This window comes from Rhea pennata, chromosome 2, assembly GCF_028389875.1.
Source record: "Rhea pennata isolate bPtePen1 chromosome 2, bPtePen1.pri, whole genome shotgun sequence".
Taxonomy (NCBI): domain Eukaryota; kingdom Metazoa; phylum Chordata; class Aves; order Rheiformes; family Rheidae; genus Rhea; species Rhea pennata.
In genome coordinates this window covers 90,076,792-90,101,365 of record NC_084664.1, presented here as the reverse complement: position 1 = coordinate 90,101,365, position 24,574 = coordinate 90,076,792, and the positions used below count along the sequence as shown (strand labels likewise).

Here is a 24,574-nt window from a genome sequence, read left to right as displayed (position 1 = left end):
AAGTTAAATTGTTATCCATAAGAGAATAAACCCAGTTTTTAATCAAAAAGAATGGCAGATTTGCCACAGGCAGGTTTCTCTGTTTATCAAACAGGTTAGATGAGCACTTGGACCACAGAAAAAAGAAGAAAGGCATGGTTATATCTTCATGATAGTAGCTTTCTCATACTGACTTTAAAATTAAAAATGAATAGTATTGATTTGCTTTTCATTTCATGAATTTAATGAGGATCTGTCCAGCTTAAGTCCATTAGAAAACTTAGCAATTACTGCAAACGAGTAACTCCACAATCATTGTCTGTATTTTAGTAACCCATTTTAACTTAAGTCACAGTTTCATACAGAAAAAGTGCATGGGAAGACAAGAGACGATGTCAACTGCATAAATTATTTGATAGTACTGAACTGATCAGAAAATGGATCTTGCACCTGCAAATTTGCAATTACACTTCATTTTACCATAGAACTACAACCATCCATAGAGAGACAAAGTGAAGGCGAGCTTCATCTCGAGGGAGGAAGAGAAGGCCACATACTAGGCCTGTCGTCAATAGTGCTTTTTCAAGTTAATTATATTTCAAAGGGTTTGCAGTCATCATTCTAACATCATGAGTAACTTCTGTCTATACAGCACCTTTCATCTACAAACCTGAAAAGCTTTCCAAAAATTAATTTCAGTGCTTCTGAATGGCCATTGCATGTTCAAAATTCATACTAGCAACGCATGAAATGCTCTTCTTCACAAAACCTGTGTTTTCTTTTTCTTTTTTTTTTTTTTTTTTTTTTTTTTTTTTTTTGTTTGAATTACTCACTATTACACTTACTTTCAAGCCACCAAGTCATGGACAGAGAAATCTTGCAACATTATTGAGGTGTATATGCTACCCTACTTAATGCTTCTGTTGATTCCAATAACCAGATTTTACATTTTAAGCAAAGTTTTATCCCACAATGAAGTAGAAGGATCTACTTTTGGACAACGTACAGAGAATGAGATCTATTTGTCTGCTTGAAATGAATGACGCTTGGGAGATGTTACTGTTTTTTCCTTTTTCTTTCTTTCTTTGTTTTTTTTTTTTGTTAATCAAGAAAGGAAAACAAAGAATTAAAGCTACTCATGAGCTCTGGACTACTCAAGCTTCTTTGAAAGGAAGCAAAAATCATGAAATTCGGCAAAGTGTATTCTGGATATTTGCACAGTCCTTTGTGAGCAATGCCCTATCCTGGTGATTTACACAGTCAGAGCACTCTTTTGGGGCAGTATTAAGAGCACAATCTCTTCTTCTCCCTTCTCCCACCTCCAAACACACATCTGCCAATCAACCTTTGCCATCCTTGCAAAGTGCTGTTGCGTTTAACCCCCCTTAGGGGTAATTTGGAAAGAGGACAACCAGTCTGATAACCCATTTCTAATCTCTGTCTGATGATGTTCGGAGATTAGCTGCTGGGACTGTAGCGTCTCAGCTCCTTTTGTTCTTGAATTATTTGCATGATAATAACTGTAAATACATAACCACTTATATAATATCCACCAGATAAGCCAAAGGGGCATGAAAATCCACTGAGGCCAGGATCTGCCTCCCGCTTTGCTGGGACCCTTGCCTGCCCCTGCCAACTGGGTGGCACACATACATCGGGCTGGCTGGCACAGCCAGCGCCTGGGAGCGTGCACGCTGCTCCTTTCCCAGCAGGCGCTGTTGTAAAACACAAAGCAATCAAGCTCTAAATTATACTGCTCCTGGCATCCTTTTATTGCCTGGTTCTCTCCAGCAGTATTTCACCTTGTAAAGCAAAGCAAAGGACTGCGGCAGCGCAGAGCCTTTCTCTTGAGAAATGCTGGAAGCTGTAATAGCGAGTGTCCATCTCCGTTTTCACTCGTGAGCTCCGGGGTACAACTCAGCAGGTGCCATTCCCTCTGCTGTAGATCTGATCTCTCATCTTGGGACTACTTTATAGTTAAGTCATGCAAGAGGTCTCCTTAGTGCTTCATCTTCCTGGTAGTAAAGAAGCATCAGGTTTCCACCCACCTTGAGAGCAAACTCTTTGCTCTTTTTCCTAGTAAATTAACATGCAGCTCTGGAAGGCCTGAAGGCAAAAGCTCTTAAAAGGAAAGAGAAAGAAGCTATTTCAGCATTAGGGAAGGTACAGTGGAAAGAACACTGGAGCAGCTTGTCTCCTCTCCCGATGTACCCACTCTTTCCATGGCTGATGGCATTACTCGTTCTGCTCACCGTTGGGTTGTCTCCGCACTGAGGCAATCGCTGTTTCCTGGTGTTGTTCTCTGCAGCTGATTAAGTAGAAACTATTATCCATGTGGCAGGAACACTGCTCGCTACCTACAAAACAACAATCATCATCCTTGTTCTTGTCTGCCTTGTGCTATGCTTCATTTCATTTTACATTTAATGAAATCAAAACCAGTCCATCATTGCAGCAGCTCCCTCAAGCCATTGGGATTTACCATTTGTAAGTCTTGCAAATTCAGCACAGAGGGGGAAAAATAAATCCTTGGATATGAGTCTGGGTATTTTTCACCTCTCAGAACTTGTAGGCAATTGTTGTTTGTATTAATGAGGCGTGCAGCTAGCCAGTGATGAAAACAGCATTGTAGGAGTGAATTAGACATAGCGTGCAGCACCTTTAATCCCCCTCCCTGGCAAATAAAATGCCTTTAAAATAGAGGAGTATTTGAAAACTTCTTTTTAAATATACAGCCTAATAGGATCCCTGGGCTGTAGCATCCCTGCAGTGCTTAGGGCAAGAAATCAGGATATTTGATGGCTGTGATGGTGGCAGAAACGGGCTAAGGGACTGGGCTGGGGATGCATGAGTGCTATGCCCACCTGGCTCCAGCCGTGTCAGCAAGGGCTGGGACACAGCCACCTCATAAGAAATGCTGAGTTTAGCCCTGCAGGTGAGAAACTGGAGAACTAATTATGGATTACCAAAATGGATGGAGACTTATAGAAGTTACTAAAGGAATGTGGTGCCCTTGGCAAATGATGAGAAAAGAGCTGAAAGTATCTGAATAAAAGCAGTTAAATTAAAATCACCTTCATTACTGACAATTCTTCATATTGAAAATACAACAAGAGTCTGAGGGAGAAGTGGCTGGTAGGAGCTGTAACGTCTGGTGCATTATGGAGCCAGAGCACTCTGAGAACAAGCATCTTTTGGTTCCTGCTGGTATATGGAGATGAAGTCACTGCTCATTAAGGTACAGCATAGACATGTGAAGAGCAGACAACAGCAAAACAAGTTTTCTGAGGCTGCCTGAATCATGTGTCCCAGCTCTGCTCTGCACACAGGAGATTAAATCTAAAATCAATTTAGAAACATTTTTTAAAAATTGTATTATCACAAACACATAAAAATGGCCTGGATTTCATGAAGCTTGATTGAGAAACGTTCATATACAACAAATTCTATGTCCTTACATAACATTCTTGTATTTTTTCATGAATTTAAATATACAATCAGATATTCACACTCAGGCCTTCTATACATGTCCATGCCTATTTTAGCCTAAACAATGACCTATACAGAAACTGATCATCCCCCCAATCAGAATGGGAAAAAAAATGCTTATTTTAATTTACAAAATAATAGATACTTAACTCGAATTGTATGATATTTAAATAAGCAACATTTTAAAAGTCTGTACATCATTACACTTGAAATTTTAAAATCTGAACAAAATCTGAAAAAAAATAATTTAAAACATGGTATGCTGGCCTGCGGATGGAATTTTTTAAGAGACAAACAGAAAAAGCATTAGAAACTAAATTTTGTTAAAGAAGCTTTTATAGCAATAGCCTCTTTGTAGGTGTAAAGAGCATGTTTTCTCATATCAGTGTATTCACCTTGTTTACTGTGATGAGTGTTTAATTCAAAATTGAAAAAGCGGGCAAAAACTTAAAAACAGAAAAGCAGCTCCTCTAATCTGTGAATAAAAAGCACAGTGAGAAGCAGTGATCTGCTCTTTCTAAAATGCTGTAGTATACAAGAACAGGAAACAACATTGGTTCCATTCCTGAAATACAGAAATTTGTGTGCTTAATAAAGCTGATAGCTTTCAGGGTAGAATAGATGGGAAAAGAGGATTGTGTTTTTCTGTGCTGGTGGTAATATGAATCTTGGATGGCTGCTGTTGACAGGGAAGGGAGAGTGGAAGTCCCCTGAACTCGACTAGTGAATTAATCTCTGACTTATGCTTTGAAAAATGTATCTTTAGTCTGTATGGATCCAGCAAAGTTTAGCAACTTCTGTATCACCAAAAACTAGTTCTTTCGTGTACATTTTAATTGAATTCTCTTCCTGGTTACACACATCTAGGCAGACATTATTAGCTTTAAAAGTCTTTATTAATATAAAAAAGATTGTAATGAAGCATTTGCATTTTCTGAAAGAAGAGCAAAATAAAAAGTCCAAATGAATTCAATCTGTTCTTCTCAAATGAGCATCACAGATGTCAGAAGAAAGTATGAAATTTAGTGTAAAGTCTGCAAATTAAATTACTTACTGATTACTATCTGTTGAGAACAGACCTTCCCTTAGGGAAAGAAACAAAGCAAAACAAGAATCTAAACCAAATTAATACCAATCATTCCTCCCTTATGGCTCTGATTTTGATTCAAACCACATCACTATGCCTGCAATAGGTAAGAACACTTACACTCTGCCCGGCCTCCTCTTCTGCTTCACTTGCTGATGAAATTCACTCCAGAGGGCAACGCTAACGAGTAACGTTTTGCACTCTGCAACGCCTGCCAGAGGCCCCTGAGGAACAGGTTTGCCTCTCTGCTCCGGAGGCTGCTAAACCTTACGGCTCCAGCGGTTGGATTTCGGGGCCCGGCCGCCGCGGCCGCGGCAGGTCCGCAGGCGCCGCGCGGGGCCCCGAGCGCCCCCGGGACGCTGCAGCGTGGCGCGCTGCGAGGCGCGAGGGCGCGGCCGGCGAGCGAAGCCGGCCCAGGGCGCGTGGAGAAGGGGGACGAGAGGGGGCGGTCAGGCCCGCTGGGGCTCTCCGCTCCGCGCTCAGGGGTGCAGGCGGTCGTGGGAGACGCTGAGCGAGAGCGAGCCGGGTGCCCGGGCTGCGCCTGGGCCTCAGCCGCCTTACGGCACCGCTGACTTTTGGGGCAGGACTAGCTAGGAGAAAGCACTGCTGTCGGAAGAGACCCCCGAGGGTGGGGAAGGACCACGGCCGGGGGCGAAGCTCCGCAGAGGCCCCCAGCGCGGCGGCCGGCCCGACCGGCGCGCCCCAAGGAGGGAGTGAGGGGAGCCCCGCTCCGGACCCCGCCGCCCCAAGGCAGCGGCAGCCCGGAACAGCGGCCGGCAGCGGGGCCGAGGCGCGGCGCGGGCGCAGCCACGGCAGAGCCGCCTCCGCCTCAGCTGCGCGGCCCAGCGGCGGAGCCCGCGCGCCCGGCCATGATGGGGCGTGGCCAGGGAGGGGCTCGGGGGCGCGGCCCAGGGCTGGGGGCGGGGCTGGGGGCGGGGTCAAAGGGCGCGGGGCGGGGCGGTGCCGGGGGGAGGGCGGTGCCTGGCGGCCGGGCCGCCCGCCGGGGCCGCGCGGCTGTTGGGAGCCGGAGCGCGAGCCCAGCGCGGCGGCCGCTCTCATTGGCGCGCCGGGACAAAGTGGCCGCAGCCCCGCGCGCGGCGCGGCGCGACACGCTCGCGGGGGGCCGGCGGCGGCGGGCAGCGCCCCGCGGGGCAGGCGCGGGGCTCGCGGAGCGGGGCGCGGAGAAGGCGGCGGCGGCGGCGAGGGAAGCAAGCGGGGACCGAGAAAATGAATCGGAGTTTCAACAAGTCTCAGACTCTGCGGTACCTGGAGTGCAGCGCGGTGGAAGTGAAGAGCAAGGTGAGCTGAGCGCGGCGCGGCCGGCGGCGGCGGCGGCAGTTCGTGCCCGCCCCCCGCCGTGCGCGCAGCCCCCCCCGCCCGGGGCGCGGCGGCGGGCGGGCGGGCGCGCCCCTTCCCCCCGCGGCGCGCCGCGCCGCGAGCCGATGGGGATCGGCGCGGGCGGGCGCCGAGGGCCCCGTGCCCGCCGCTCCAGCTCGATCTTTTGTTTCGCCGCAGGGACTTCGGCGCAAACTTTTTTTCTTTTCTTTTCGTGTGTGTGTTGGGGCAGTTTCGAAACCGCCCGTTGTTTTCGCCTTAGCCGAAAAGCGGGGGGTTTCGGCGTGGGCTTTTCGGCGTGGGGAGGGGAGGGGAAGGGAGGGCACGGGGAGCGGCCGCCCTGCCGCCGTGGCGGGGCTCGCCGCGGCCCGGCCCGGCCCCCGCGGTGTGCTCGGGCCCCCCGCGCAGGCTGCTTGGGCGGCGCAGAAAGCCTCTCTCCGCTTGATTTTATTTATTTATTTAATTTCGTGGCCGCTTTTGTTAGGTGGGGTGTTTCCGTCGTGCCGCGTGCGGCAGCCTGGCTCGTTGGCACCGCGATTTCGGGTGTCTCTCTCTGCCGTCGGCCTGGCCGAGGGCTCTCCGAGAGGTCTGGTCCGGGCGCCGCCGCTTGAAGCGGCGCGTCGGAATCTGTCCGCCGCTTCTGGGTGGAAAAACACGTCATGTTGCTGTTTTTTAAAAGTTTTCCTCAAACAAAAAACCCTCTCTAGAAGCCTGTTCTACATACCCGTAGTAGAGAAGGTGCGTTACACAGGCGGGTTGGAAAGAGCAAGGAGCAGCGTTGGCGCCTTCTGGGGAGCTGCGCGCCGAGCACCTGCTTGCGCGGCCTTAGAGCCGAGGCCTCAGGTGCTCCTCGTTTCTGCCCTCCGCCGCTCTTCATATTTGCGTTCAGAGCAGCCAGCCCACAGCCCTGCCTCGCGTGCAGGGCAGTGTCCAACCACCTCCAAAGGTGGCATCTGAAACGTGGGTTGGGGGCTCTCGTTTCCTAACCTCCTGTTGCCGCTCAAACTTTGCAAGGGGGTAAGCAGGCCGGGGAAGATTTCATCCTGATCACGCAGCTGGAAAACTTTGGTTCAGTTTGTGGTAGCTCTAAGGTGTCGTCCCCCCCCCACACACACACACACACAACGTTCGGTGTGATCCCCAAATCCTCCAGTTCCTGTTTTCTAATTACTGGCTTGTACGCAGCAAAAGCCTCAAAGTAAAAACTTCACCCCAGTTAGACAGGAACTTTTAAGTTCATGCTTTTACTTTCTTCTACCTGAATACTGCCCTAACATTTGTCCTGTTACTAAGAATTTAAAGCAATCTTCTAATGAACACCTCCTAGCCTTTTTCTACAGCTGTAGCAATCTTTTAAGTGAATCCTATGTAGCCATTTAGATACAGAGTGATTTAGGTAGATTGTGAGTGTGAATGAATGACCGCAGACATGCGGAGAGAAGGAAATCCATTGAGGATAAACTTGCGTGACTGGAAGGGCTTTACTGGAGGCCTTCAGGGAAGTTACTGCTAATGGCACAGAAGTTACTGTAGAGAATAGTACAACTTCAGTAGGGTGGAAACTTAAAATAGCATGTGGAGGGGCCTACACCCAGTGATGATCCATTACTGTGCAACTTGGGTCAAGGGAGGCCAGCTGTTGAATTTCCTCGTTCTGGTGGGTTGTTTTGTCAGCTTACTGTCAGCATGACTTGTGTGCGTCAAGTTATTGGTGAACAGAGGTTCGTACCAAAATTGCAAGATGGTTTTATTCTGTCTGTGAGGCTCATATGTTTACTCAGAAAGAGATAGTCAATTATAGAAATGGATCCAGTGAGAAACTCTGGCCAACAATATTTGGCTATCTGGAGCTGGGGTGGGGGAGGAGGGGAAACTTAAATACCTTCTATTCGATATTGCTGCTTTTGGTAGCATTATGTAGTCAGCCTTTTAAACATGCAGTTGCCTCTGTTTTGTAAGTACAAGGCCTGTCCAAACCTGCCTGCAAACTAGAAAGTTGAGTCTGAGAACTCATGATTTTGCATCTATCTTCTAATGCTGTAGCCTGCCAGGCGAATGAAGGTGGGTACAGCGCAGCGTCTGAGCTGGAGCGTACCCTTGGCTGGGGATCAAGGGATTCTCAGGTGGCTTTTCAAAGGCTTGGGAAGTGGCAGGCCGTGGGCAGGTGGAATCCCTTTTAGTGGAGGAGCTGAGTGTGAGAGAGCACTGCTTTTACACAACTGTGTGAAATAGCTTTTCTCCTTCTCTGAAGATTGAGTCCTATGTGAAAGAGCTCTGAGAAAATAGCTATGAGAAGTCAAATGAATGATCTGCAAACACTTTATTTTATTTTATTTATTTATTTATTGTAGCCCTGCCTCTGTTGTTACAACCAGGTGATTCCTTAAGGATAAACTGTCAACAAGCTATATACTGCATTGGTCACAATTCAGAAATGGTTCCATAGGAAGCTGAGCAAGACTATTCTAGACAGCTACTGGAGGCCAGATGTACCTGAGTTTAGTTCCTTTTCTGCAAAAGAAAGTTCTTGAAGATTGACTTGAGCTGTTAATTTTTGGAAGAGAAAGTTTGTCAGAGCCTTAACACCATAGTGGATAAGACCCTTCTCTGGCAATCTATAAGTCTCCTTAAATATTAAGATTGCTGTGTGCAGAGGCTTAGTTAAAAAAAAAAAAAAAAAAAAGAGGAACGGGATGTTGGGGTTTTTTTGTGTGTGTATATATATATACACACACACACACATATATATATATAGGTAAGAGATTTCTCAGATTCCTATCCTTTCTGCATATTCTTAAAGCTTGAAAAAGTTGCACAATTCTTAGTAGTGGATATATAGCCCGTAAGGACTCAGGGTTCAAGCATAACTGATCCCTCCAGTCACCACAGCCACTTTGAAACCATTAAACTGTTGGATGGAAGGTGTTATAAAGAGCATCTTACTCAACCTCGTGTCTTATGTGGCTTCTTTTCTCGATAAACAAAATACATAGTCTCCAGATCTGTTCAGATGGTTTGGTATGTACTGTTCACATCCTCTGTTAACAGACAAGTTAATGACTTAAGTTTCTTGTTCTCAGAACCCAGTGCAAAAATGGGTCTGCTTTTTCTCCTCCTCTCTTTCGTCCCCGTTGTCCTAGAGCAGAGCCACCAAGCAGCTCAGGCAAGAGGGGCCCTCTGGGGCTCTCTATCCAGCCTCCTGCTCAAAGCAAGGCAGTGCAGGGCCAGGCCAGGCTGTTCAGGGCTTTATCCAGTCAGGTCTTGAAAACCTGCAAGGATGGAGACTGCACAGCTTCTCTGGGCACCTGCTTAACTGCTTAGCTGTCCTCATGAGGAAATAGTGTTTCCTTGCAGTTGGTCAGAAACTCTCTCCTCTCAAAGCCTTTTGTCCTCCTGCTGTGCACTGCTGTGAAGAGCTTTGTAGGTACTGGAGGCTGCTGTTAGGTCCCTCAAAAGCTCTCTCTGCTTCAGGCTAAACAAGACCTATTCCCTTGGCTTCTGCTCACATGGCAAGTGACAGTCTTGGTGGCCAGTTTTTCAGCGTCTTTATTTGGTGGGCCCTAAACTGGACAAAATTTTCCTCTTTCCCTATCTGGAATATCTATGAGCTTTGTGGAAGGTCAGATTTTTAGCTGGTCTAAACCAGTTTGTATCATCCCTGGCCCTAGGCTGACCCATCACACCCACTGGGAATGTGACCCAAAAGCATGCTTCAGCTCCTGCTGCTTGTGCCCCGAATATTTTAATGTCCTTTTTGCCCGGTGGAAGTGTTCAGAGTGATACGTTCTCTGGCTACAGATCTCTGCGGAAAGAATATTTTTATAATGTTATGGAATATACCCTGGGGTACATCAGGTTAGTTTTTTTTTTTTCTGGGCAAAAGGAAGGTGCTTTGGAAAGCTCTTGGGTCACCATGTTGCAGCAAATGCCAAAGGGGAAAACAGAAAAGAAGCCATCTGTGAATGTTTCTGTTCTCACACATGTCAGTAGTTGGAATTGCTGTAGTCTTTTGCTTTAAGATGTCATCTTCCTTCAGGCCCTATCCTTCCTCCCTCTGTCTACCACCTTCCCTGTAGCCTTACTACAATTAAAACGTGTAAGAACTTATTGCTAGATAGGAAAGCAGTAGGGGAAAGAGAAATCTGCTTAGAAACTGGCACATGTTGTAGGAAAATATTAATTGAATTGTAATTGCATCTCATCCTTTTCTCTTATCTGTCACTACAGGATAAATTAAATGCTCAGTTCTTATCTCAGTGTTGTCTCTAGCTCAGAATAAATGTTTCAGCTGTTTCAGACAAGATCTGAAAACACATTCTCTTGCTGGCTTATGTCAACTGTGTATTCACTTGTGTCTAGCACTTAGTTTCATCTTTCCCGAGTCTAGTTGTCTGTCCCCTTTGCACAAAATTACCTCTAATCTACTTTCCAGATGACTTTTACTCTGTGTATTGTTTTTTATTTTTGTTTTGTTTTAGAATCCTGCCTGTAGTCACAAGATCACAAACCTATTTTTTCATTTTCTCCGCCTAGTTTTAGAGAGAGGTTGTAGACCTCTCTCTGCACGAGTGTGAGCCTACAGAAGAGCAAAAACTTTTTGATAGAAATTCCTACATTAACGGTGACAGTCCCTCTTTAATTGTAACTCCATGTAGCTAATCTCCCACCCTCCTGCAGCTGGATAAGAAAACAGACATTTGATTTTTCTAAGTTGTAAGTATAGCTTTTCAAATGAGAGGGTAGCTGTCAGCCTAAGTGTATATTTCTTTTCCAGTCACTGGGAAATTCTAGAATAGTAGAGGTATAAGATTCCCTCAGGCTTTTAAATGGCAGCTCTTTGAATTGTTTGTAAAAGAGTGTTTCTGAGTTTCAAAGCTGACAGCTTTACATTTCTGGCTTAAAAGCAACAGAGAAGGATTTTTCTTCTACTATTACGTTGTTTCTTGTAAGCTTTAGATAGGAATAAGAATTCATTTTTATGCTGTCAAAAGTGGATAGATATACTCTTGGTTCCCCAAAAAGTATTCCTAGGAGGGAAGAAAAAAAAAACCCTCATTGTTAATTCCTGAATCCTCTTGGAAAAAATGTGAGCTTTTAATAATAGCTAAGGATCATAACAACACAGCTACCGGACTCGAGGCTGTTCTAGATACTCAGTGGTAGACTGTGACTTTTCTGCTTTTTTAATAACATTGTATGTATTTTCTTGCATTACAAATGGATTTAAAAATTAACAAGATTGTGACTTACATCCTACTATAATAAACAAACCCATTAAGATAAACATATCTACTTAAATATAACCTTTTTTTTTTTGCTCTGTTCTCCTGTCCTATTTCTGCTTTGTTTCAGTAAATGTTGGTGTTCAGCTGAACACTGCAACTGGATTTTTAATAAATTCTTAATCCCATTCTGATATGTCTAGATTAGAGGCATGATATTGATCATGATACAAAATATGGTCTTCCATGTAGAGAATACACATGGAATCGACAGAGCTTTGTGTTCTGAGATAACCTGCAGATAAAATGGTATCTTTATGTCTTGGACAAGTGTGTAAGACAGATAACGCTTCAGCAAGTCTGCCATTTCCAAAACAATTGCTAGACTGATATAATATTAAAACAATTGGTGGTTTGTCCTGTTCTTCTCATCCTTTCTTATGGGAATGTGTGCCTGTGCCTGTCACATACAGATAGATGTTTTAGACTTTCCCTATCCTTTTTCTCCAAATGTTGCTGTTACTCTACAGGCCCCTTAACAATCAAAATATTGTGTCCACAGGGCATGTTGTTACTGATTTTTATATATATATGTGTGTGTGTATATACATATATATGTATATATGCGCACTATATATATACATATATACACATAAACATATATGTAATAAAAGTAGTAATAACATTGCTATTAATATACATATTATATAATATATATAATGTATTTGAAAGGTAGAAATATACCACAACATAATGTTGTAATTGTAGCAATAGCAGTAAAGGCAAACTCGTAAAAAGATTAAAATCTCTTTCTGGTGTTAACCAAATGACAAAGGTCTACAAAAATGTTTTCCATGTGTAGCATACTTGAAATTTGACAGAAAAAATATCACTGTCTTTAAACCTACAGCATTTTAAACAGTTTTAAGTCCATTTTTAGGTCTATAAGTAATACTCAAGTTCTTCCAAGTTAAGATCATACTGTCATACCTAGAAGACAACTAAAATAGCACAGTGAAAAGCACTGTACCCAGCTGATTTAACTGCTGGTTTTGAGCTTCAAAACATATTTGATTATATGCAAACCAAATGTAGCACAGACTCAGAAAACCACAGTGCTTCCCCTCTTAAATGAAGACAGTATGCCACAACAAGACCAACTGCAGTTAGTCTGGATTTTTGCGAAATGTGTCAAAAGAAAGATTTTTTTTGTCTTATAAACATTGATGTCTGTCTTCAGACATTTTGCCCCGTCCCTGTTTCTTCCCCTTCCAATTTGCTTGGCTTCTGACAACAGGTATTACACTGATTCTGGTAACTGTTCACTAAATGGCATCTACTAAACTGCTAGTTCCTCTATTATTATGACTCGATTTTAAAAGTAGGATGACTTCTTTGAAGCAGTCATATCTCTTAAACTTAGGCTTAAGACTTTAAATGGTTAGATGATTTGAGAGAAAGTGACCACAGCATAATGAGATACTGTACTTCAGCTGAACCACAGTAGTTCATCATGTGCCTGCTTGTCGCCCTTCACAGGTGGCAGCCAAACTTGTCAGCTGCAAAGGTGTTGCACAGACAAGTCATTCTGCAATAGTAGTGTTCAGGTGACAGCTGCATTTAAGCACCAGCATGCTGTAACTATCTTCTCTTACCCATGATCTGCGACTGTGTGAGCAGCAGTGCCTGTAGGAGACGTAGGCAAGGCCAGACACCATACTTTGAGTTACATGACTCCACAGAGCACAGCATGGAGGTGGATAGGTCATAGCATCACTAGAGATGTAGTTTAAGGTTTTTGCCTAATGAAAATACATGTTAAAATCTGTATATTGAAACTAAATCTAACTGTTGCCTCTGCCAGTGATCCCAAGGAGAGTTAGTATACTGTTACAGGCTTGGGCATTAACTTTGTTAACTAGATGGTTAATGATATAGCAATGATGTATTGACCAGAAGACTGAACCTGTTACCTTGCATTGCAGCAGTTCATGTACTCACCTATACTTGATCCAGCCTCCAGGTTCTTGTCCTTGCTTTCATAGTTATTTTTATGCTAGTGACTTAGAAGTTTTTGATCTAGAAACTTAATTCAGCAAGTCTTTCTACTGTTGGAGCCTTCACAGGTATTTTAACCTCAAACTGGCAGCCTACAGGACTAGCCAGCTCTAAGGAGTTCTTCAGGGGTATGATTAACGGTGCTTTCCTCCGTTGTCCCCCCTTATGATTCCTTTGTAAGAGGCTTTGTGTGTGCTTAACCTGGACTTCTAGCAACGAAGAAACACTGTTCAAGAGATTGATTACTTGTACCTAATTACTTTTACAATGCAGGCCAGAAATTAAAGGTAGATTGTACCTTCTGGGACCTTCCCTTCCTCTAAGTGAAGGCAAAATCTCCCAGTACAGAGCTAGTCCTGTTCTCATTGGAAATTCCTGAAGCTAATTGAAGCAGGAATGTCTGGGGTAGGGTGTGGTGCACCAGCCCCAGAGCCACCCAGCCTGGGGCCGCTCCTCCTGCTCTTGCCCTACACAGCTGTTCCAGTACCCCATCAGGTCTGGCCAGGTGTATGTGCCTCAGATTACTTCTCCGCAGCTATTGTAGGCCCTGTGCTTGTATGAAGGTTCTGGCAGAAATGTAAAGGGTCTTAGCTAAATTTGCAACCAACCAAAGCCCTGACTGATTGCATGTCTTGTAATCACACAGATGCATCTCAGAAAATGGTCTGAAAATAGTTTGCTCTTGCTAGAGACCTGTACTAATCCAGGGTTGCCTTTCTTCGGTGAGCTAGTCTTGTTGGTTTGTATCCTGTTGGCAGTGATGACAAGACCACCTGATTCAATGGTCCTCTGTCCCTCTGGGTGGGAAGGTGCCAAACGTTCCTTTCTCCCTGATGCTGATGGTGACAGGCCATGCATGTTGTGTGTCCAGCACTATATTCATGCTAGAGCTGTGTGGTCCAATGGTGTGTGTGGTGCTCAGAGTGTTCTCTTGAAAATCTAGGACCAAGTCACTGTATACCCTTTGCAGGTGGACTGATTTATCCCCAAAGACCATGGGGATAGGAGAAAAAAGGAAGAAATCTGTCTGTGGAAAGGCAGACCATCTGCTCAAGGCAAAGATTTATTTTAAAAGTCTTGCTGTGAAGGGCTGCTTGGCAAACAGTATTGTGGCTTTGAAGATGTTTAGTGAGTGCCCAAGGGTGGGAGAGGGCTTGAGAGGCTGGGGCAGCAAAGGGGGCTGACACTTTGTGCCACTTGGGGCACATCCTGAGACGGAAAGCAGCTAACCTGGTGACCCTGATAAAAACAGGAGCTACTGGAGTCAGGGTGGGTGGGGGAAGAGAAAGGGTTGCTGAATTCACAGTAATGGTCTGGGAAAATAGCTATTATGAAAATATTCTTAGTTGTGTGATAGTGAACTGAGATGGTATTTAGGAAGGCTTAGGAAAAGTACACAGCAAAAATCAATTCTATCTGAATTTTAAAAAGAAATAATAATTTTATTTATTTACTGTGGAGATGACTAAGTGTTGGAACACGTTGCGCAGAGAGTAGGTGGAGTCTCCATCGTTAGATATATTCCAAAGCAGTCTAGACATGATCCTGGGCAACCTGCTCTGGACAGCCCTGCTTGAGCAGTGCCATTGGACTAGGTGGTCTTCAAATGTGCCTTCCAACCTTAACCATTATGTGGTTCTGTGATTCAAGGCAAGAGTCTGGCTGTGTGTGAGTAGCAGGAAGATGTTCATAGGTCTAAGATTCTGGGGCAGAAAAGATCTGGGTAACTAACACATGAATATATGCAAGTGCTTGGAATAAGGATGGTACCGAAGTTACAGATACTGAGGGCTGGCAATATAATTGTTCTGTCACATTAATCAAGGCAGGCAGGTGAAGTATGGAAAAGTGTAAACTTAGTTTTGTTCAAGTTACACTTGAGCTGACAGCTGAGCATCTGTGAAGAGGAAGTCTTTAAGAGACAGCAAGGGAGGCACATTTCAAGGAGATGATTTGAGAGTGATGGGGACAGACCCAGATACTGAATTTTCTGCAGAGAAGATGCAGAGGAGGAAAAAGGGCTGTGAAGGACTGGGCCTCACAGCCCAGTCTAGAGGACACTTATGCTGGAGGTGTCACAGAAGTGAAGAAGGTGTTCCTGAAGTAAAAACAGAGAGACATGGAGCACTATGTCCAAGAAGCCTAAGTGAAAAGGGATCATGGAGGGTGTTTGGGGAAACTGTCTTAAGAACTGAAGAGATTAAAGCATGGCTGTATTTTATGGGGGGAAAGAAAGGGGAGAAGATGACGAGGGAGAAAGGTAGGAGTACGGCATGATGATGCCAAATAGGGAAAAAAAACTTGAGAGAAAGTAGCTAAAAAGCTGTCTATGATGGAATTCCTATGAAGAACAAACTGAAGGGAGGTAAGTCTTGTTCCTGTCACTATCTCTTGGAAGAAATGACAAGAGATGGGCAGAGGATTGAGCAGAATGAGCCTGCTTGATCAGTGGGATTGAGAGAGCTGCTACAGGGCTGATGGAGCTGAAGAAAAGAGAAAATTTGTTGTGGAAATCTGCTTAGTTAGTGGCATCTTGCTGCTAGAAATGCCCTCTGAGAGACTGAGAGCAGAGCAAAAGAATGCTGGGCGAGACGGGAAAGATGTTGCTGGGGGAGAAAGAGGGAATAGAAAAATGTAGACGTGACTATGGATGCAGTAACCTGAAGTCCCAGATTGTCAGCCAGCACAAAACCATTTAGCTTTTGTCTTCTCTCCTCTTCCTTGACCTCTGCTCCTTCTCCCTGATAACAGAAGCCAGATCAGGCCTTTCCCTTCTTGCAAATCTCATGTAACTAGAAACTATAGTCTATGCAAGGATGAGAGTGTTTTGTTTTTTCTTTCTGTTCCTGGCATTTACTTCATGGGAAAAGGAGATGGCTAACATAAATTATGTTTATTGCTAAATGTTACTCTTTGATGTTCTCTTATGACAATAGTCTAACTCAAAGCTAGCAATAAACTGGAGAGATGGCACTTCATAAATACTGCGCTTTATTTTTTTTACCTTCTAAATTTTTTGAAACTTGAAATTCAAAAAAAAAAAAAAGTTGGTCTCTTGTGTGAAAAAGGGCTCTTCCATTTAATTTCACAAAATAACATCCCTCCAAGTAAACAAATCTTATAATCTGCCCCTCTGTTCTGTCCCCCTAAGCGGCGCAGTTCATCACTCTTGCACAGACCAATTCAAGTTCAACAAGTTATGATCAGCTACCTATGACTTTTTTTCTTAATACAACTTTTATCAGAACACTGCTTTTTTGCTGTTTTTTTTCCCTTGGCTTCTGTTTTGTGGAAATTGCTCGATGTTCCTGCTTCTGTATAACATTTTGTTTGGATGGTTTTGATCATATATTCACAGTTGCAGAGAGCAAGCATAGTGGCTGGCTGATACTTTGGAGGATCTTGGGACAGAGTGCGTTCTTTGCAAAGCAAACACTCTACAGTTCTCTAGGTTTTTTTAGTCGTAATTAGCTCTGTCAGACTAAATTCAGTTCCCTTCAACTCTCTGGTCTTCTGATTTCTGCAATAGTAGATAGCGTATTTGCACTAGATAAATAGGTCAGAGTAGCTTACTTCATTATGGAAAACTAATCTGCTTGTTAGAACTGTTAGTTTATCAAACAGGGCAATACAGTATTGTTCTGGCAGAGACTGTGCTGACAGATACACTAGTCCTTGTGTGTCTTTCTTTGGAGTGATATACTAAATATAAACTTTGTTTGTAGCTTAGAAAAGCGGATAGTCATTGTGGCTACCTCTTAAAAGCCCTGAGAATTTGCAATTTCTGTTGGGTATGTTATCGTGAAATCCTGGCTGAATACAATGCAGAGCACCCAGTCTCCAAGCTGTGTGGTAATGCAAAACCTATTATTACTGTGATGCTCCCCATCAGCCTCATTAGGGATGATGAATGAACGGTCACTGCTGAAGCTCTTTTATTTTTTTTCTCCTCTGAAAAGACCCATTGACAATGGTTGCTGCCTGTGTGTATCAGTGTAAATTACTCAGCTAAACTACTACTACAGTAATACTAACCTTTAAACAACAAACACAATCTTCACTATCAATTTAAATCTTTTAAGGAAACTTTGTGTTGTCCTTCCCTTCTCTCACTGCTCTGTGCAGAATCACCTGCCAACTCTCTTGCCTTAAAGGACTTCATCATGCAAAGGCACAAGTGAAGTCACTTGCGTTTGTTTATTGTTACACTATTCCTACATGATGGAAACTATCTCTTGGGCTTTCCTGAGGCTGAACGTGTGAACGAGCTCATTTGACTTTACAGTGTTCACATCAGACCTCACTGCCTGAAGTCTGCGGTTGAATCCCCGTGGGTGGGCTGTCACCCGTGTGTCACATTCCCCTGACATAATTGTGCCTAATGTGCACGAGGACGTACCTGCAGGTGATAGGCCAGGAGGCTAGGCCTTTTCACTGGGTGTCTGCATCTTGTGGTGGTTTGAGCTGACCATTGGGTCATATCAACATGTAAACAGCTATCCTCTCTTCTTTTCTCCTTACCTTTCCTACTGAATGTGAATACTAGTACTGGAGCTATCCTGTGGCTTAGAGCACATGTTCAGCAGAGCAGAACCTATGGGTTCCCTCTGCCAGATGAGCCGTGACAGGACAGGCATCTGGATGGTTTTGTAGACTGGATGTTGTACTAGAATCCATTTTTTTGCCAAGTTCCATGCATGCTTGTGATTCTGAATAAGTTGTCATAAAACATATTTGAGTGCCAATTCCAATAAACATTTGTTGGTCCAGTGCAGTGCTGTCTTGGCTAAAGGAAGCCTTTGCTTCTGGTCAGGTACGTAGAACAGAAGGTACAGCTCTACACAAAGCCTACAAAGATCTTGTTCCTATCTGTAGTTATAGATCTTATTCTTGTCCCTCTAGTTTACCATGACGGTGTTAGATTTGTCAAAAGAAGATATTTCTTCTCTTTTGAATCTTCAAAATTCTTTTGAAAAAGGAAACTATAAGATGCATTTTTTCCAAATAACAGTACTTCAGCTTTTTCGTTTTGAAATGGAAATGGAAGTATGATCTCATTTGGATTTTTTTGAAGAGGAGCAGTGGAAGGAGGGCAAAGAATGACTTTTCCTCCATTGGAACCTTTTTTTTTTTTTTTTTTTTTTTTTTACATTTGGATGGGCATTTTGTATTGAAATCCAAACTGTAACTAGCTGCTAATATTATGAACAAGCAGCCTGATTTGGCTAAATAAGCTTTCAGATAATCAAAACTAGGCTTTGATGCTGAAGAGGGATTTTTCATAACTCTGGAAATAATTTGAGAACATGCTTGCACCCAAAGCTAGTGGCTCCTTTGCTGAAAGATGATTCTGATGACGATTCATACTTTCGTTAGTCTCAACAAAATAATGGCTTCTACGTATAAGTAGAACTGAGAACCAATTTAAGCAAGTAGTTCTCTGTTTTGAGAAGGAATTTATCTATAGAAAATTCTCAGGGTTTTTTATTTGAGGAGAAATTTATCCGCAGAAGACTCTTTGGGGGTGGGAAGTTATGTATTCGATTTTCTTCTGTTTCCTGCCCTGATGCTGACTGACTTCGCAAAAGTCAACTTCCATGAAATCCTGGTTAAGGCTTCTCAAGTTTTTGGAATTGTGGACATGTTTTGAGGAATGAATTAGAATGACTTGGTTCAACTGATGAACAAGTGTATACCAATACAATACAAGTCCACACTGATTGTGAAATTAAGCATAGCAGAAACGTGGTTTAAGTTCAAGTTAAACTAGATGGGTTTTTTTATTCTTCAGTTACTAATTTTCATGTTTGGAGAATCTGATTTTGTTGTCCTGTTCTTAATAGTATATTTGGCTTCTGATATCAGAAATAAGTTTAATTGAAACCTTTTCCACAGTCGCTTTCTGACTTTTTTTTACAAAAAACTTCATGAATTTAAAACATTTTTAATTGTCTTCAGCCAAACTGAACCATTTCTTATAGCCATTTACAGGTCCATAAAACTTCAAAAATGAAAACTTATGGAGTGGCAGAAAAACTTCTTACTTACTTCATACTACTTTAAATGTCTTATGGTTGGAATCCCAGTGGCACTGATGGGAAATGTGTACAGTATTTTTTTATAAGATTGTTTGAATAGTTGAGTAACTTCTTTCGAAAGCAGTCCAGTGAACACTCCTACTTTAGGCAACAATAGTTCTCGGGATGCCAGGGGTGATAAGGAATGATGGAGCTTCAAATTTAAATCCTACAAATGTAGTTACTCTCTAAGCGATTTATAGAATTTTTTATTTAAAAAATATATTTTCTTTTAAGGTAGAACATTTGGGCGTATCTATTATCAGTCAGAGTGGTATCTTGACAGCAACAGTTATATTCTATTACAAGGAACTTGAAGGACATTTGTATGCTTGCAAGCACTGATACATGATTATATTTGTCATAGGAAAAGAGGTAACACCACATTCAAATGCCAGCCTGGACTGTTGGAATATGGTTTGAAATCAGATGCCCTATTTGTTTTCTCTTGCAGTTTGGGGCAGAGTTCAGACGGTTCTCCCTGGATCGCTACAAGCCAGGAAAATTTGAAGACTTCTATAAACTAATCCTTCACATTCATCACATAGCCAACCTGGAGGTTATGATTGGATATGCTGATGTGCATGGAGACCTTCTCCCTATTAATAATGACGACAACTTCTTCAAGGCTGTTTCAAGTGCTCACCCACTGCTCAGGGTTTTTATACAAAGGCAAGGTAAGATGCAATTTTCATGTCAGTGCCTCAAAGGGTGCAGGGGCAGGCTGAAGAGTGGATCTGTGGCCCTTCTGAGATGCATTTAAAGGCCAAGACAATGTAAGAGGGTCCTAGGAGCCTTCCCACCCTTCTCTCAGGGTTACAAACTTATTTCAGGCACTTTGTTACAACATGCAGGAATGGCTTCAGGTAAGTGGAGGGACTGCACTGTTGCCTGTAAGGTGTTAAATGGATAGCCCATTGAGTGTCACCGTGAGCCCCTTTCCCTATGGGGATATACTTTATCTTGCTGGTTTGTGTCATTATCTGAGCATGCCACCTGCACTACTCTGCTTGTTTGAGGGAGCTATGGGGAGGGAGAGGATTCTAGTGTTGTGCTACTACTTCATATTTAGAAGTCTTATCTATTCGCCTGTCCTGGGAATCAGTGTTGCACGCAAATGATCCATGCCTGAACAGTGTATAAATGCATACAGATACCTAATTGGAGGAAAGTGAAGTTCTGCCACAAATGAGGTCTTGTTTGAGTATGTTGTTCTGGCAGATAAATCATGGTTCTCCCCCTTGTCCATACTTTAAGGGGTATTCAGTTTTCCCTCTTTGAATCATTAAGCAAGTGCTGGGCAGAACTGACCAAATATCAAGGTGATGTCAGGTTTAGGTGTCTGTATGTTGCTCTCATCAAGCTTTTATTGCAGATATCTGAAAATATATCCTATCTTCTTTCTAAAGAATGTGTTTGACAATTGCCTCGGACAAAGGTTGCTTTTTATAGCAAAGTGCTCCCCCAGAGAGCTCCTTAAATCCCAGGGGAACCTAATGCTGTGTTAACACTGCCTCCACAGTTTTTTTCAACACTATAGTGATTTATAGCACAGGACTTGGAGTTAAAATCTTGTCATAGCAGACTCGGAAATGAGACTTGATTTGTGACGTTAAGCAGTCATATGGCTTTTCTGGGCTGGATTCTCTGCTGTGTGGCTTTTAGTATTGACAAGGATTTACCAAGAGGCTTCAGCCTACCCACTGGTATGAGGTGGTATAGTGTATGATTCAGTGTCATCAGATACAGCCAGGGCTGTGCATCTCTCCCTAGTTAGAGCATATTGTCTGCCTTCCTTTTGTGGATGGGAATAATACTCAAGGAGGCAGTGGATAAAAGAGTCTAGAGCAGTTCCCTTTTTTTAATTAGTCTATCAGATGAGCGGGAAAGTCTATGAGAGAGGGCTTGAATTGCTAGCTCTCCTTGTGCAGAGAATGCAAAGCTGGATGACAAATTCTATTATGTCTTCTTCATGCAGCATGTTTGGGCTTGTGAATGTTCGTTTTTGGGTCAGGTCATGTGAAATCCCTTGTATGACTTTGCCGGGCCTGTGTCAGTTCAACTTTATTCATGCGTCTTCTGCACAAGATCAGCCCTGTTCAAAATGTGGCCGTCTTTGCTCTGCTTCGGTAGACTGCTGAGAGCATAGAGTATCTCTGAGCTCTGCATCAGGATGGGGGATGTTACTGTATGCCACTGAACTGCTTTTTGCAAGAGCAGGCAAATGGGAGAATTTGTCAGCTACATGTGGAAAAAAATACTCCAACCTGTGATCTTAACAGGTGAGTGTAGTATTTTCCTTTTTAAAACATTTTCTTTTGCCTGATGCTTAGTGGAAAAAAACTGTACTGACAAGACAGGAAGCTAATCCAAGAGGAAAAATGGGCCCATGCCTCCTTACCTGTGACAAAACCTGAAAGTTTTCCCAGCGTATGTGCTCCTGTGCTCCTTCTAAATCTGAAATGAACAGTAAATTTTGGGCTGCTCGTTAGAAGAATGGCAACCTTGTTATTAAGGGATTGCTGGGGCTTGTGTGTGTGGATGCTTCAAAAATCATCAGGTCTGTATTTTCTGGGAAAGTCTTAAGAATCACAGAATCATGGAATGTTTGAGGTTGGAAGGGACCTCTGGAGATCATCTAGTCCAACCCTCTTGCTCAAGCAGGATCACCTCCAGGCAAGTTTTGAGCATCTCCAGAGAAGGAGACTACACAACCTCTCTGGGCAACCGGTTCCAGTGCTTTGTCGCTTTCACAATAAAAAGTTTCTCCTTATATTCAGGCAGAACTTCCTGTGGTTCAGGTGTGCCCATTGCATCATGTCCTGTTGCTTGGCACTGCTGAAAAGAGTCCAGCCCCATCCTCTTGACATCCTCCCTTAAAATATTTGTAAACACTGATAAGATGCCCCCTCAGTCTTCTCTTCCCCAGGCTGAAGAGGCCCACCTCTTGCAGCCGTTCCTCATAGGTGAGATGCTCCAACCCTCTGATCATCTTCATAGCCCTATGTTGGACTCTCTCCAGTAGCTCCATGTCTCTCTTGGACTGGGGAGACCAGAACTGGACACAGTACTCCAGATGTGGCCTCACCAGGGCTGAGTAGAGGGCAAGGATCACCTCCCTTGACCTGCTGGCAACACTCTTCCTAATGCACCCCAGGATACCATTGGTTTTCTTGGCCACAAGGGCACATTGCTGGCTCATGGTCAATTTGTCATCCACCAGCACTCCCCAGTCCTTCTCTGCAGAGCTGCCTTCCAGCAGGTCAACCCCCAGCATGTACTGTGATAATGAGGTTATTTCTCCTTAAGGTTTCTCTCTGCCCAACTCTCCAGCCTGTCCAGGTCTCACACCGGAAGGCTGAGCTGCCATTCAGAATCAGCCACTCCTCCCAGTTTGATGTCAGCAGACTTGCTGAGGAGGCACTCTGTCCCCTCATCCAGGTTACTGATGAATCAGTTGAACAAGACTGGAGCCAGTCTTGACTCTTGGGGTATACTACTAGCTACAGGCCTCCAACTAGACTGTGCACCACTGATGACAACCCTCTGAGCGCTGCCTTTCAACCAGTTCTCAATTCACCTCACTGTCTGCTCATCTAACCTACGCTTCCTGAGCTTACTTAAAAGGATGTTCTGGAAGACAGTGTCAAAAGCCTTGCTGAGGTCAAGGTAGACAACATGCACTGTTCTCCCCTCATCTACCCAGCCAGTCATTCCAACACAGAAGGCTCTCAGATTGGTTAAGCAGGATTTCCCCTTAGTGAATCCATTCTGACTACTCCGGATCACCTTCTTTTCCTCTACATGCTTAGAGATGACTTCCAGCATGAGCTGTTCCAGGAACGGAGGTGAGGCTGACTGGCCTGTGGTTTCCTGGGTCATCCTCCTTGCCCGTTTTAAAGACTGGAGTGACAGTGGCTTTCTTCCAGTCCTCAGGCACCTCTCCAGTTCTCTGTGACCTTTCAAAGATGATGGAGAGTGGCAATAACATCTGCCAGCCCCCTCAGTACTAATGGGTGCATCTCATCAGGGGTCCATGGATTTGTAGGCGTCAGGTTTGCCTAAATGATTTCTAACCCAATCTTCCTCAACCAAAGGAAAGTATTCCTTTCTCCAGACTTTCTCTCTTGTCTCTAGGCTCTGAGATGCCTGAGGCATGCCCTTAGCAGTAAACATTAAAGCAAAGAAGGCGTTCAGTAACTCTGCCTTCTGTGTATCTTTCGTCCAGGGCCCCCACCCCATTCAGTAAAGGGCCCACATTTTCCCCAGTCGTCGTCTTGCTACCGATGTATTTGAAGAAGCCCTTGACATCCCTTGCCAGATTTAATCCCAAAATGGGCCTTAGCCTTCCTTGTCACATTCCTGCATGCTCTGAGAGTATTCCTATATTACTCCCAAGTGACCTGTCCCCTTTTCCACTTTCTGTGTACTTTCTTCTTCTGTTTGAGTTTTGCCAGGAGCTCCTTGCTCATCCATGCAGGTCTCCTGCCCCCTTTGCTTGACTTCTTACTCATAGGATGCACTGCTCTTGAGCTTGGAGGAAGTAATGCTTGAATATTAACCAGCTCTCTTGGACCCCCTCCCCTTCATTCTAGGGCTAAACCCATGGGATTTCTCCAAGTCAGTCCTTGAAGAGGCCAAAGCTTGCTCTCCTGAAGTCCAGGGTTGTGGTCCTGCTTACTGCCCTGCTTCCTTCTTGCAGGATCCTGAATTCTACCATCTCACGATCACTGTAGCCAAGGCTGCCTCCAACCTTCACATCTCCAACCAGTCCTTCTTTGTTTGTTAGCGCAAGGTCCAGCACCACACCTCTTCACTGACTGCTCTACCATCTGTGTCAAAATTATCATCAGTGCTCTGCAGGAGCCTCCTGGACTCTTTGTGCTTAGCTGTGTTGTCCTTCTAGCTGATATCAGGGTGGTTGAAGACCCCGTGAGAACTGGGACCTGTGATTGTGAGGCTTCTTCCAGCTGTCTGTAGAAGGCTTCGATTTCTTCCTAATCAGGTGGCCTGTAGTAAACACACACAAGAGTGTCACCCATGTTAGCCTGCCCTTTATTCTTTACCCATAAGAAATTGTTCCATTCAGCAGTAATAGGCATGCCTGAAACTTTATCCGTTTCTTCCTTGGTCTGTCATACCTCTACTATTTTGCCTTTCTCCTGACTGAGGTGACAGACCAACAATAATCCTTTTGCTGGAGACCTGCACTAGAGAGCAAGGTTACCAGCTCCTTCTCAGAGTACAGGAAACCATTATGCCATTCAAAGGAATGTGGCATGTTAACAATGTTTCAGATCGTATCCTAAACTCTGACTTCAGACATG

The 24,574-nt window shown here is 44.0% G+C and overlaps 1 protein-coding gene and 1 long non-coding RNA gene across 3 annotated transcripts in view; one reads left to right on the top strand and one right to left on the bottom strand.

Annotated features, from left to right (window-relative positions):
• Nucleotides 1–200: 200 nt before the first annotated feature.
• LOC134137196 (uncharacterized) lies at nt 201–4,908 on the bottom strand. 2 transcript variants are annotated; one of them, XR_009957638.1, is made up of 4 exons: nt 4,676–4,908; nt 3,054–3,183; nt 2,232–2,336; nt 201–2,100 (listed from the first exon to the last, which is right to left on the bottom strand). It is a non-coding gene; the product is annotated as an uncharacterized LOC134137196 (long non-coding RNA). The 2 variants fall into 2 exon arrangements; XR_009957637.1 differs by having other exon boundaries at nt 3,054–3,180.
• An 858-nt stretch (nt 4,909–5,766) lies between these two features.
• The window catches only part of PARD6G (par-6 family cell polarity regulator gamma), a 70,215-nt gene continuing 51,407 nt past the window's right edge, over nt 5,767–24,574 (top strand). Inside the window, exons 1-2 of the mRNA XM_062569890.1 lie at nt 5,767–5,854; nt 19,702–19,924. Of these exons, the coding sequence (XP_062425874.1) occupies nt 5,783–5,854; nt 19,702–19,924 (295 nt within the window). The 5' untranslated portion in view covers nt 5,767–5,782. The remainder of the gene's footprint in view (nt 5,855–19,701; nt 19,925–24,574) is intronic.